This window comes from Labrus mixtus, chromosome 4, assembly GCF_963584025.1.
Source record: "Labrus mixtus chromosome 4, fLabMix1.1, whole genome shotgun sequence".
NCBI classification, from domain to species: Eukaryota; Metazoa; Chordata; class Actinopteri; order Labriformes; family Labridae; genus Labrus; species Labrus mixtus.
The window spans coordinates 3701475-3714302 of NC_083615.1; the positions used below are offsets into that span (position 1 = coordinate 3701475).

At 41.8% G+C, this 12828-nt stretch overlaps 2 protein-coding genes across 10 annotated transcripts in view; both read left to right on the forward strand.

Annotated features, from left to right (window-relative positions):
- grm3 (glutamate receptor, metabotropic 3) overlaps positions 1 to 12069 on the forward strand; it is a 49180-nt gene extending 37111 nt beyond the window's left edge. For all 7 annotated transcript variants that reach the window (XM_061035197.1, XM_061035195.1, XM_061035199.1 and 4 more), the window contains 7 exons: positions 790 to 1032; positions 1129 to 1318; positions 4083 to 4392; positions 4513 to 4706; positions 4894 to 5026; positions 6564 to 6741; positions 8487 to 12069. In XM_061035197.1, the coding sequence (XP_060891180.1) occupies positions 790 to 1032; positions 1129 to 1318; positions 4083 to 4392; positions 4513 to 4706; positions 4894 to 5026; positions 6564 to 6741; positions 8487 to 8563 (1325 nt within the window). In that variant the 3' untranslated portion in view covers positions 8564 to 12069. The remainder of the gene's footprint in view (positions 1 to 789; positions 1033 to 1128; positions 1319 to 4082; positions 4393 to 4512; positions 4707 to 4893; positions 5027 to 6563; positions 6742 to 8486) is intronic.
- The window catches only part of LOC132972409 (isocitrate dehydrogenase [NADP], mitochondrial), a 375783-nt gene that overhangs the window by 303907 nt on the left and 59048 nt on the right, over positions 1 to 12828 (forward strand). The gene's annotated exons all lie outside the window — the stretch shown is intronic.

Genomic DNA, 12828 nt, shown 5'->3' on the forward strand with positions numbered 1-12828 from the left:
CTTGGCCCTGTACAGTATGTCAGCAGCACACAGTTGATTGCTCCGCTGTGAGGACAGAAGTGGCACTGTTGGAGTGACATCCAGTTTGTCTGTGTCGAAAGGACTGCGTGTCAGCACTGTCAGGTCCAACACTGCCGGCTTACCATCAAGAACTTACTTTCTCCCAGCCCATAGCTGCTTTTCTCCTTTTTTTTTAAATGGTTTCAGCTTCCTGCCAATTTCACAATGTCTTCTGTTTCCCACATCCTCGGGGTAGATGGTAATCCTGCCATGATATCTTGTATACAAACCAATTTGGCAGTTTCTGCAGTGTAGCTCTCTCAAATAAAAGACCCAGAGGCTAATTCTATCTGTGTGTGGGTAGCTATAGTGCTGCCCAGGGAACCGGTCGTATGCCTCTATGCCTATATGATTTTATGGGCATATTTTTAATGATGCATTTGGTAATAAAGTTTGTCACTTCAGACTTTAACGTGGTGTTTTGTCCCTATTTGACCCCGGGGAAGGTTGGGAGTACATTGACACACACAGATATCACCAGGCATAGCAGGCATTTATAGCCTACTTCTGTGACTGGCTGGTCTTCAGTAATGAAACCACTATTGTAATGTCCTTCAGTATCTTCTTTTGTACTCCTAAGGCTAAACTGACCACAGCGTATTGTCTTTGTTCTCACTGTTGCTTCAAAGAGGGCATTATTGAGACATCAATGGGATAATTGTTCAGGGTTTAATCTCCATTTTCCACTCTTGTTTTAACGTTTTCTTTTTCACTCTGTGTTTCCTCCAGCACCTTTTGCTCCCCCGGGCATCGAGACACTTGTGAAGTTTGATACCCAGGGCGATGGCATAGGCCGATACAACATTTTCAGCTACCAGCGCTCCGCTGATCGTTACGGCTATGTGCCAGTGGGAGAATGGGCAGAGAGTCTGACTTTGAGCAGCGATCTGATTCACTGGCCCAGAGAAGTGGTGCCCACCTCACAGTGCAGCGACCCCTGTGAACGCAATGAGATGAAGAAAATGCAGGCAGGTAGGAGGCAATGTTCCATTTTTTTTTTATTCAAGCAACACACCATGGCAAGCCTTTTTGAAAAATTCTCAGACTGTCAAACTCTGCTGCTCATAGGCGAGTACTGCTGTTGGATCTGCACAGCCTGTGAGCCTCATGAATACCTGGCTGATGAGTTCACCTGCTCGCCCTGCGCACCTGGTCAGTGGCCCACTGAAGACCTGACATCCTGCTATGACCTTCCTGAGGACTATATCATGTGGGAAGACGCCTGGGCCATTGGTCCAATTACAATCGCCTGTGTAGGGTGAGTGAGAACGGGTTGTCAACATGATGTCGGTTTCTGGCTGTGCCTAAGAGGCGTATCCGTGTGTGTTTGTGTGTTTGCATGGGTGTTGGATTGGAGGGAAGCAACTGACTGTAGCTAAACCTCTCTACACTTGCAATGATTGTCAGATCACAGCTTAGCAACCATCACGGGTATGCCTGTCAAGTTTGGATTTTTTTAAACATGCTGAAGCAGTGTGCATGGGTCTCTCACAAGAGCAATACTCAGCAGTAACAGAGTTTGAAAGGTTGTAGTTTGCATAGCCTCTCTGAAACCAGAAGCACAGCAAAAGTGTTTAAAATGGATAAACTGCATACTCATCTACTTAAACTATAACCTGCAATTGAAGCTTGCCCAGCTAACCTGCATACACCCTACTTCCAAGGCCAATAAGCACATGATTAGCTTAGAACACTTCTGGCTTCAAAGGCTTTATATGCAATTTTTCACACTTAAATATAATAGAAATCAAGTATATCCTCTGAAAATAACTCTGTGAGTCATGACTGTCTACAATGGGTGTAACACCCGAGTCCCACTGTCTGTGATGTTTTCAGAGTTTTCAGAGTCCTATCTTCACTTTGTTTACATCGCCGGGACGGCCGGCTGACTCCTCCCCTCGCGTATAAAAGTTGTTTAATTGAGGGACTAGAGAAAAGAAGAATAACATACTGTACTCACTGCTTAACTGTGTTTCTAGATCACGCTCATTTCAGGTAAATTTACATGCAGTGTGAAGATACGAGCATAATAAAGATCGCTAGCATTAGCATGCTAACACAACAATGCAGCGCGAGTTGTTTTGGTTTCATGCTGGTGCTCAAGGGCGACATCTGCTGGATCAAAAAATCACATATAAAGCCTTTAAAGACACATATTGTAAATGATATTTAATTCATAAAGCACATTTAAAAACAACAACAAGTCGACCAAAGTGCTGTACAATCAAACTTAAAACAATACTGTCAGAAGCTCTTGCCTGCCATAGGACGTTTAGCAATCACAGCTAATGTCAAAATAGCCTTACCTTTTTTAGATCAGTTAGGTCTCAACCCTAAAGGTTTTTCTCCTGTTCTTGTTGTTCCTTTGTACAACACTATACAGCTCCATACTGCAGTACAAGAAGAATGCTGCTTCTACGTATATCTAGATGTCTTTTTGCAATGGACTATCCAATGGTGAAGATTCTGACTGCTATCTGAAACAGCCATCATGTGTATATTCATACCACTTTTACATGACAAAATGAATCGACTGAAAACAAAAAAGTCATTTCTCAACCCACTCATGTAGCTAACGTTAGCTAAGTATGCTGGATTGCCACAGCGGATAACTTTTGCCAGAGAGTTGTTCTTTCAGCAAAACCAATGATCAAAAATTCGCTAGAAGTTACAAGTGCTAGTGAAACTGCTTTAATATATTTGTATATTTTTTTATAACTTTCTTTGAGTGGTAAGTACTCAGTACTATAAAACTGTAATAGTGCCTTGTGTTAGGAAAACACTGGCTGTGTCCGAAATCACTCCCTATCCACTATATAGTGCATGGTCATACCCTATATAGTCCACTCAATGTGTCCCACAATGCATTTTGAAAAGTAGTGTAGAGCGATGGTCACTGTCCGAGCACTATATACCATCATGCATTGCGGTTCACAGACACTCAATAAAGTTCATATTTGGAGCGTTACTGAAATCTATGAATGGTTTTAATAAAGAGTAAAAGATCGTCAACGTTAGTGATGTTAGTTTGTCCTAATGATGATGACAGACGAGAAACCAGAGTCTGTGAGCATAAATTATTTAGTTTTGGTCCGAAAATATGTCTCATTATGTAAAATTCAATATTTCATATTTATTTATTATTTGTAAATGTTTCGTGAAAATACACTCAGTATAATACGAGTTATCACTGAAATTCATGCCGTTATTTACCGTTATTATTGATCCTTGGCCATTGTTAAGCTGAGCGTTTCAGTTGCGCGACAACGATGACGTCACTGTTAGCGGCCGGCGAGTAGTGTCCGAAATGCTTTTTAATTTTGCTGAGTGAGTGCACTATACAGTCCACTGCCTTAAACTCACTATATAGTGAATAGGGAGTAGGGAATGAGGGAGTGATTTCGGGCACAGCCACCGACTTCCTTTTCAGTATAACAGCTAGCCTACCTGTCATTACGCAGCAGGTCCTGTTAGTATGATAAGCTAGGCTAGCTAAACAACAGCAGCAACCTTGAGATTGATTGGCACATGAACAGACAAATCAGTATTTAACTTTGACTCGAGGTGCATAGTGAAGTTTTTCTATAGGTTAAAACAGCAATAGCCTAGGCAACGACATTGATTGACACAGACAAATCAGTGTTACAACAAGCATAGTGTATTGTTTTGGTTGGTTAAAACCAGAACAGGGACTGTTCAAAGCTTGTGTTTTATAGATATGTGTGGGGACTCAGGGTCCTGACCCGATCAAGTTGGGATGTATGGTCACCCTAGCCTTGTGAGAAGGGACAGCTTGACAGGTGTAGCAACTTTAACTTAAATAAATGAGACAAAGCAGTTATTTGTGCTTTTTTTCACATCAAAACATGAAGGCCTATACTGATGTAAGAAGACCCTCTGGTTATTGTGTCATAATTTCATAAAAAAACATACTTTTGTAAAAGGGTATAAGTACCTATCAAACACATTTACTCCATGAAAATGTATTTCTGTTTGGCTGCATGTCTTTCCTCTGTCCACAGGTTTATATGCACCGGCCTGGTATTCTGGGTGTTTGTAAGACACAACAACACGCCGCTTGTAAAAGCCTCGGGCAGAGAGCTTTGTTACTTTCTTCTCTCAGGAGTCTTCATGTCCTACGCCATGACTTTCCTTTTCTTGGCCAAGCCCTCTCCCGCCATCTGTGCCCTTCGGCGCCTCGGCCTGGGCACGTCATTCGCTGTCTGCTACTCCGCCCTCCTCACCAAAACCAACAGAATAGCCAGGATTTTTAATGGGGTGAAAGATGGAGCGGGAGCGGTGAGGCCACGCTTCATTAGCCCTTCTTCTCAGGTGAATGATTGCAGCATCATATTATAATCCATCTGCACCCAGTCTGATGGATGGACAGATTGACACACAGAGGATCTGGATGACCTCACGTACCCCTCTTACCCTCTTTTTTTGTTTCAGGTGTTTATCTGCCTAAGTCTGATCTCCGTCCAGTTGGTGATGGTGTCAGTCTGGCTGCTGCTCGAAGTTCCAGGGACACGGCGCTTCACGTTGCCAGAGCGACGACAGACCGTCATCCTCAAGTGTAACGTCCGGGACTCCAGCATGCTGCTGTCACTGGGATATGACGTGCTCCTGGTCATCCTGTGTACTGTGTAAGTGTGTCAGAGATGCTTCTGTTTTTGTTTCAGTCCTTGATACAGGTCGCTGATTTAATTTATTCCCTTACATCCATTTCAAGAATATACATCAGATTGTTTCCATAGCAACAGTTAAAGTAGGTGTCAGTTGCTTTTTTCAAATTGTGACTATCTAATAAGGTGTGATTCTGCTGCTCTTTAGGTATGCCTTCAAGACCAGGAAGTGCCCGGAGAACTTTAATGAGGCCAAGTTTATTGGATTCACCATGTACACCACCTGCATAATTTGGCTGGCATTTCTCCCCATCTTCTATGTCACATCCAGTGACTACAGGGTATCTTCTTCTTTAACACACAAACACACACACACACACACACAAAACTTGAGTCTGATAGAGCATTGCACTGACCAAAATGTCATTTCATATTACAATCTTTTACCATAACTGCTACATGTCTAATTCCACCCCAATGCCCAATTTTGGCATACAAGTTTAACTCTTAGACGTTTAAAGCTTATTTCATTTCTCGTCAAGAGTTAGATTCAAAGATTAATACACCTCTCGTTTCTGTGCGCTACAACAAGCAGTTACCAGGTTTATTTTAGCTTCCTTGGCTCTGCACAAGAAAAAAATCTTCCTTCCTCCCTCTCTAAACAAAATAAATATAAAGGCCTTATATCTCCTTTTTTAAATTTGTACAAAAACCTTAATTTACAAATGACAAATGACAAACGGTTTCACTGTGGACGGTGTACAAGACTGCAATTAGTCGCTTCATATTAACCAAAAAAGGCACGTGATGATGATTTTCTTCTAGGGATTGGTTTGTTCTTAAAACAGCAACAGAGCGCTAACAATGTAACCGTAACATAACAGGTGTAGTAACAACTTCAACGCTTTCTAATCTCGCTGTCAAAAGTCCCCGGCGCTGCGGCATTGGGATGACAAGCAGACAGGTTCAGTCAAACTGCTGACACACGTCCAGATTTGATAGCAAAGGGTAGTGAGTGTTCACCTGATCCATACAAATCTTGAGCATGCAGTACACACACACACATACCTTTAGCACACACACTTCTCCAAACACACAGAGTGCACTGTATCAAAGGGCATATGAGAGGAGTGCTGATGCCAGGGCTGCTACATTTGATCAGAACAGCTCGCCCTCTCACTACCATCTCTCTCTCTCTCTCTCTCTCTCGCTCTCTCGCTCTCTCGCTCTGCAAATAAATCAACGGCCTTGTAATCTGACTTTAAGATTAGACAGGTGGATGTAGCAGATCTCAAACATGCACAACCACACACACGCACGCACATAATCACATACACACCGAGGGGCCGTGAAGGATTGAGAACTAATGTGCTCCTCTGTACACTCTTATGATTTCACTTTGATTTGCTGTTAATCAATTCTGCAACCATCTCTCAGCCTCTCAAAGTAAGACACAGAAGTGGTCCGGCAGTAAATCTGCGGAGAATGAAGTTAAAGCTACCGCTGAGATGCCTGTGGTCCCTGTTAATTAAGTCTTTTATTGATCTGTCCTGTCGTTGTTATCCTTTGGACTGTTGCAAGGTAACATTGTCTGCCAACACTCAATAGGCCTCATTGACTCTCTGTACATTTACAGATTGCCATGACCTCAGGCGTTTTGATGCTCTATTTATTTATCTTCTGTTTATTGAATTACACTTTAATTTATTATTGTTTTATTCCATTAAGAACTTTTCCGACTAGTGCCTTTGAAATGAGTTCATTATTACAGATTATTATCATCAAATTAGCTCTTCACAGCAATTACTTTGTACCACATTAGACGTATCCATCAATGTCGGATTACTAATTATCGTCTCCTCCTTCTTTTCTCCGCAGGTTCAGACCACCACCATGTGTATCTCAGTCAGCCTGAGTGGGTTTGTGGTTCTGGGATGTATGTTTGCTCCCAAGGTGCATATCATTATGTTCCAGCCACAGAAGAATGTGACGAGCCACAGGCTTAACCTCAACCGCTTCAGTGTCAGTGGGGCTGCTACCACGTACGCATCCCACGGTAGGTTACACGCTGTTACCTCATTTTTAAAGAGACAGGGTTTAAAGCAGTACTCTCTTGGTCTTTTTTTTTTTTTTTTCACCGCCTCTGTCAAATGACTTTTCTTCAGGATTCAGTATTCAATGCATGGACTGTGTGTTCGACTGTGGCTACAGAGGGATAGAGTGTGTTGAAGTATCCAGGTGTTTGGCCTTCCTTCATTCTATCTGTATTGTGTTCCTATTAAACATGCACAGAACACTTCCAAAAAATAATAATAATCAGTCACAAGCCAGGTAGGTCTCAAGGTTATTCAAAAGTGTTATCTTTAGCAAAAACAAAAAATGACAGACAGTTTCAATCCAAAGTTCCTGCAGTGTGGGAATGGCATACTGCTGCTACATCTGCAATGTTTAGCAGAAAAATGAGACACCAAGAAAGAAGCAGGGCAAAAGGAAAGGTGACATACTTCAACAATAATGAAATATATGTATGTCATTTGTATAAATACTTATTACAAAATGCAGATAAAATTGTACCCACGACTGAATACAAACACAGACAACTTGAAAAAAGATCATTGCAGAGTTTGGTGTAATTTCAGCCATGCTGTTCTAACTGACTTTTACGCCTGCCTCACACTGAAGGATAATCGGGCTGATTTGAGCTCTGATTCTTCCTTCCCGACAATCGCAAGGCTGCTCAGACCCGATTATCCGTTCAGATTATCTTGTAGTGTGAGCGGTAAAAAAGATCCAATCTCAACGTCCCCGATCTGCCCGGCGATCATCGGGGACGCCCCGATTTATTTCAAACATGTTTTTATATTTAGAATTTAATATCTTGATGTTTATGTCATGAAAGGGTCCGGCAGAAGTTGTGTGTGACTACAATATAATCACGAGAGACAAGGGAGGACTGTAGTCATGGCGACCAGCGGCAGGACGCAACCCAGTGTTTTTTTTTTTTTTTTACTTTTCTGTACAGATCATCAGTGCAGCACTTTTCTGAAACTTGTCTCCATATATCTACGATTGTGTCAACTTTTCTATATCCTACAACAACTTCCACTTCCTTCTCTTTCACCAACCGTCGTCTTTTGTTTTTTTCAAATGAAACTTTATTAACAATTTTCAACGTTCCGTCCCGATTTTCACTCGTACAGTGTGAGCTCTCCGGCCGTGCCCGACAATCGGGTCGTACAGTGTGAGCACGTCAATCTCAAGGTCTGGTCGGGCGTCGTAACCGATTCAGTCGTACAGTGTGAGCTGACATGTCACCCCGACTTTTATACAATCGGGGAAAAATCGCACAGTGTGAGCCAGGCTTTAAACTGGCAGGTGCATTTTGCACAACTAGCTACTATAGTTAATGTAGCTGAGGCTTTGGGGGGTTTTAAACTAATCAATACCCTTTTGGTGTTGTTCCATTTAATCCATATATCTCCTTACGTTGTTATAATCTCCATTTTTTGTTGTATCGCTACATTCAATCTGTGTCATACTGGTAAAATACGTTGTTTTTTTTCACTTCAATTGCTCTTTGTTAGTAAACAGTCTTTTCATGTTGCAACCATACAATGATAAGGCTTTATGGCATTGTGTATGTGACACTAACCTCCATCTATGATTATTATTTAAAAAGAAATTATAAAACGTTGCTTTCTAACCTGTGGCTAACATAGCAAACATGTTGTGAATAATAATCAAATATAAAGACTTTCTGGTTAATTATCTCCAACTTTTATCCTTTTTTTCTTTCTCAAGCTTCTGTCAGCGCCCAACCCGTCCCGACCGTGTGCAACGGGAGAGAAATTGTCGACTCCACTACATCCTCCCTGTGACAACATCCAGTCCGCTCTCTGACTTTGCCCCTGTGACTGTTAGCCAATCCATGGACATTATTTCCACCCCCCCTGCACCTATCATAATTCCCCACCTCATACAAACCCTGCATACACTCTCACACACATATACACTTGTACGCACACACAAAAATACACAAACAAACAAAAAAAAACCCTCCTTGTGGACTAGGACTGTATTGTTTTAAAAAAAAAAATGTAGAAAGTGTGTAACTACAATTAAATTATTTTCTAGGGATGTACATACATGAAATCAACATTGTTGTAAGTAGAGAAACAAAAGAACAAAAAAAGTTTTTAGGAAGAATTTTTGGAGCCTTTGTTTTTGATAGCTTTGTTATGATGCGGTGTAAATAGACATGTGCTTAATCATGGTAGGAGGGTGTGTGTCCCTCGATCTGGATGCACATTTGTGGCTCTGCTTGCCTCACCTGCAATATCTCACAGACTTTTTATCCTCATGCTTTTTTGTAGGTCTCATTGTAATACCCAAATTGTGTATGCCTTTCTATTGTGTATTGTACATTTGTAAATTCTACTACTGATGGTTTAAACAGCACAATGTTGACAGTATTGTAACTCTAGAATGAATGTGGACACGAGGATCAAGCGGACAGTATGAGATGGCTGGGACAGACGTACAGAAAATCCATCAAACTCATCACCTCACAGGCGACGCTGTGCCAGAAACGCAGTCTCCCATCTCTTACAAATATTTGCTTTGCATCCTAGATCAATATAAGGAAACTTTTTTTTGTGGCTGTTTTTTGCAGGAAAATGTTTTGCTTTTGATACAAATGTTAATTTTTCTATTTCTGATTATTGAATCCCTTTATCTAAGTGGCCATAGTTACAGACATGTGTTCAGAGAAGCACCAGTATGTTCACTCCCACTCTCAAACTGTTGTTCCTCTAGAGGAATTGTTGTACAGATTGCTGATGATAAGTCATTGCTGAGCTGAAAAAGATGAAGAAAAATGAAACTTATTTTGCCATAAACCTGTCAATACACAAAACTAAATGGTCATTACGAAAAAGCCCTGATGGAGGGGATTTGTCTGGCCTTTTTGAACACATGTTGAAATATTCCAACTACAAGGGGAGTGGTAGCTTTTGTTTTAGTTTCCCCTTTGGTACAGCATGTGGTGATGTTCTGAATATGGCTATGTGCCTTAATATACGTTCTGGTAGTGCTTGGGTGGAGGTTGTAAGAGATCACTTTTACATTTCCAGCCAGGTGAATGTAAAAGGAAGCCCAGTTTAGGGTACATGTTTCAGGGCGACACTATGCCAGCCAGTTTTATTCCCTTCCAAGCCTCCTGCCATTGATTGTGTGTCTGAAGTGTTCAAACATGAATCTGAGCAAATCCTTAGGTTGAAATGACTTTCTCTACGCCCCTTCTTTCTTCAGTTTGTGTCCCAAAAAAAGAAAACTGGAAATAGTTATAGTTCAGATACGCTGGTTTAACTTTACGTTTTTTTTTTTCACAGCCCAACAGCTCCAATAAAAGAAGGAAGGGGGAATAGAAGCTCGTAAAACGATTAAGATGAAGTCATTGACTCGCGACTTATTGAAGTGTGCGGTTTGCATGTCTGTGTTAAATGTGTTGACGCGGGGAGGCACAGTGGAGCAGCTGGCTTCAGCAGTCAGTCCCAGAGAGGCTCACAAGAGGAGGCAAAGGACACAGTGTCAGCTGCTGGCAGATCCCCATCTAACAATATAGGCTGTTAGCAGTGGAAATCATATGCATAACATGATGAATCACGTTTTATCAGAACATCTAATCCCAATCTAATTTGTGGCCGGGAAAAAAAAAAAGACAGACTCTCTGCTGAGGTGAGGTGATGAGTGACAAACACAAAAAAACAAATGTTGAATTAGACAGTCTATAGGTTTAATTAGTCAACTTATAAAGCACCGTGGCATACTGCGGCCTGCCATGCAATACGTTTTAGAATATGTTATTAATAGATTTATCCTAAGTGGTTTTAAACTATAATATGTCTCAAATTAATTGTCACTATGTACTTAGTATTTTGGGAAAACTACGTGAGCAAAATCATTTATTTGCTTTCGCAGAAGAGCACTTTAAACGTACTCTCTTCATGCTAATGCTCATAGAGTATAGGTACATTCATCTCTTGACTGGTTAACACCTCTCCAACAGAACCCCATGATAATAACACGGAATGATATAGATCGAAAGGATTTTTTTAGAGGATGAGCCAAGACAAGCCGACCTACATAGGGGTGTGTGTGTGTGTGTGTGTGTGTGTGTGTGTGTGTGTGTGTGTGTGTGTGTGTGTGTGTTAGGTGCAGGGAGCAGGAGGAGAGAGAAACGCTGTGGCGGAGCAGAGGGGTGCTGCTGCTGCTGCTGCTGCTGCTGCTGCTGGATTATGTAAAGCACTCCCACAGCCCAGAAGTCACAGCGCTTCTATGAAAGCTCAAAAAGCATCTCTGAGATTCGCAGTCTTTGTTAGCAGAAGGCTTAGCCATTCACTCTCTGGTCCTGCTCCTACAAGATACATCCCGCATAGCCGGTTGCTACGGACAACCGCGGGCACATCCGCTGTTGGAATGTCTGTTTGTCTGCATGGTGAGAAGGGAGGGAGGGAGATGGAGGAGGGGTACGGAGGAAGAGGAATAGAAAAGAGGATAAACAGGTTGCTGGTTGAGATTCAAATTGGCACCGACTGATGAGATTTGGCTCGGCAAGGTTCTCTGGACTCTACTCCCAGCTTTTTTAAATGGTCGCACAATTAGAGCACTTAACCCCGATTCTGCTCTCGTTTAGTCCAGGGACTTGTCTTAGACAAGAGTCTCACAACCCCTTCCTCTGACCCTCGCTCTCTCTCTCTCTCTCTCTCTCTCTCTCTCTGTCCACCTCATCCCTGCAACCTCAACCCCCAACTCGGCTCCACTCTGTGTGTGAAACTGGTTTCTGAGTCGCTCTCAGCCAAGACCACCTAAGCTAGACAAACAGACCGGTGGACCACACTCAAACTTAAAGGATGCTTGCTGCAGAACATGCCAACAGGGGGACCTTGAAGGAGGTTGGATTAGTGAGTGGTGAATAAAGGAGTCAAAGAAAGTATGGGAAAATAGAAATAGGACTGAAACGTCACAACAGTACACTCAGTAAAACATCTCATGTATCTTATCACAGCCTCTGTGGCTTCCTTATTCGGCTTGACTCCTAAATATTCAAACAGCAAACCATCTACCAAAGACATTGTTCTTCTGTTCAGCCTCTGCCAAACTGCCATGTGCTCTACAAAGGTCTGGGTTGCTGTAGCCCATTTCTGTACAGCAGAATCTGTGTCCTCGTCTTCTGTAGGCATTGAAACACGACAGGATCTCTGCGAAGAAATGAAGTCAAGCTGAACTCTGGAACTTGTCAATCAAAAAAGCAATAGTTCCATGTTTCTGATGCGTGCAATAACGACGCTGTGATGACACCATAATAAATAACGACAAGCAAGCAGCTAGTGTCGTCTGCTCATCCTTCTGTCTTCTCTGAACACTATTTCAGCGGGTCTGAGTCTATAATATCTAATAGTTGATCGTCGGTGTTGATGAATTTGTCTATTCTGTCACGTTTACAGCACCCTCGCCACCACTTTCCGTGCACACAGACTCTATTCATAGAGTGTGTTGGCAAATGTTGAAAGACGGCTCTAACACTCTTGCCTAATCGGTTCCCTAAGTGATGGCACTCCAATTAAGCCATCCACTGAAGTGCTCCCTGCCTTAAGACAAGGAACTCCGGTGTGTAGAATCGTTCTTCTCATAAACAAAAATACATGGAAAATGACAAATAACAACTTAAAACGGCACACTATCAGTATGGTAGTTTTTTTTTTTTGTTTTCTGTAAGAATCATAGACTGACACAGTGAGTGTAAAGAGAGTTTGTTTTGTTTTTCAGGAAAAAAAAGAAGAGCAGAGTTGTCACTTCAGTTCATTGCATATTGCATTTTCTCAGTGTTTGTCTCTTATTTCTAGCAATATCATACTGCTGACAGTGTCTACTTTATACATTTTTGTCATCATCTTATGAGAAGGCAATGATTGCCCTCTGGTGGTAGGCTTAGGTAATTACACAAACTAATATACTTGTACTGAACTAAGATACTTGAATATGATTATTTATATGGGTGACTTGAGTGGAAATGGTTCTCAGAACCCTAACCTTGATTAAATACAGGTATTAAAATAACAATATGAAAATACCCCATTGCAAG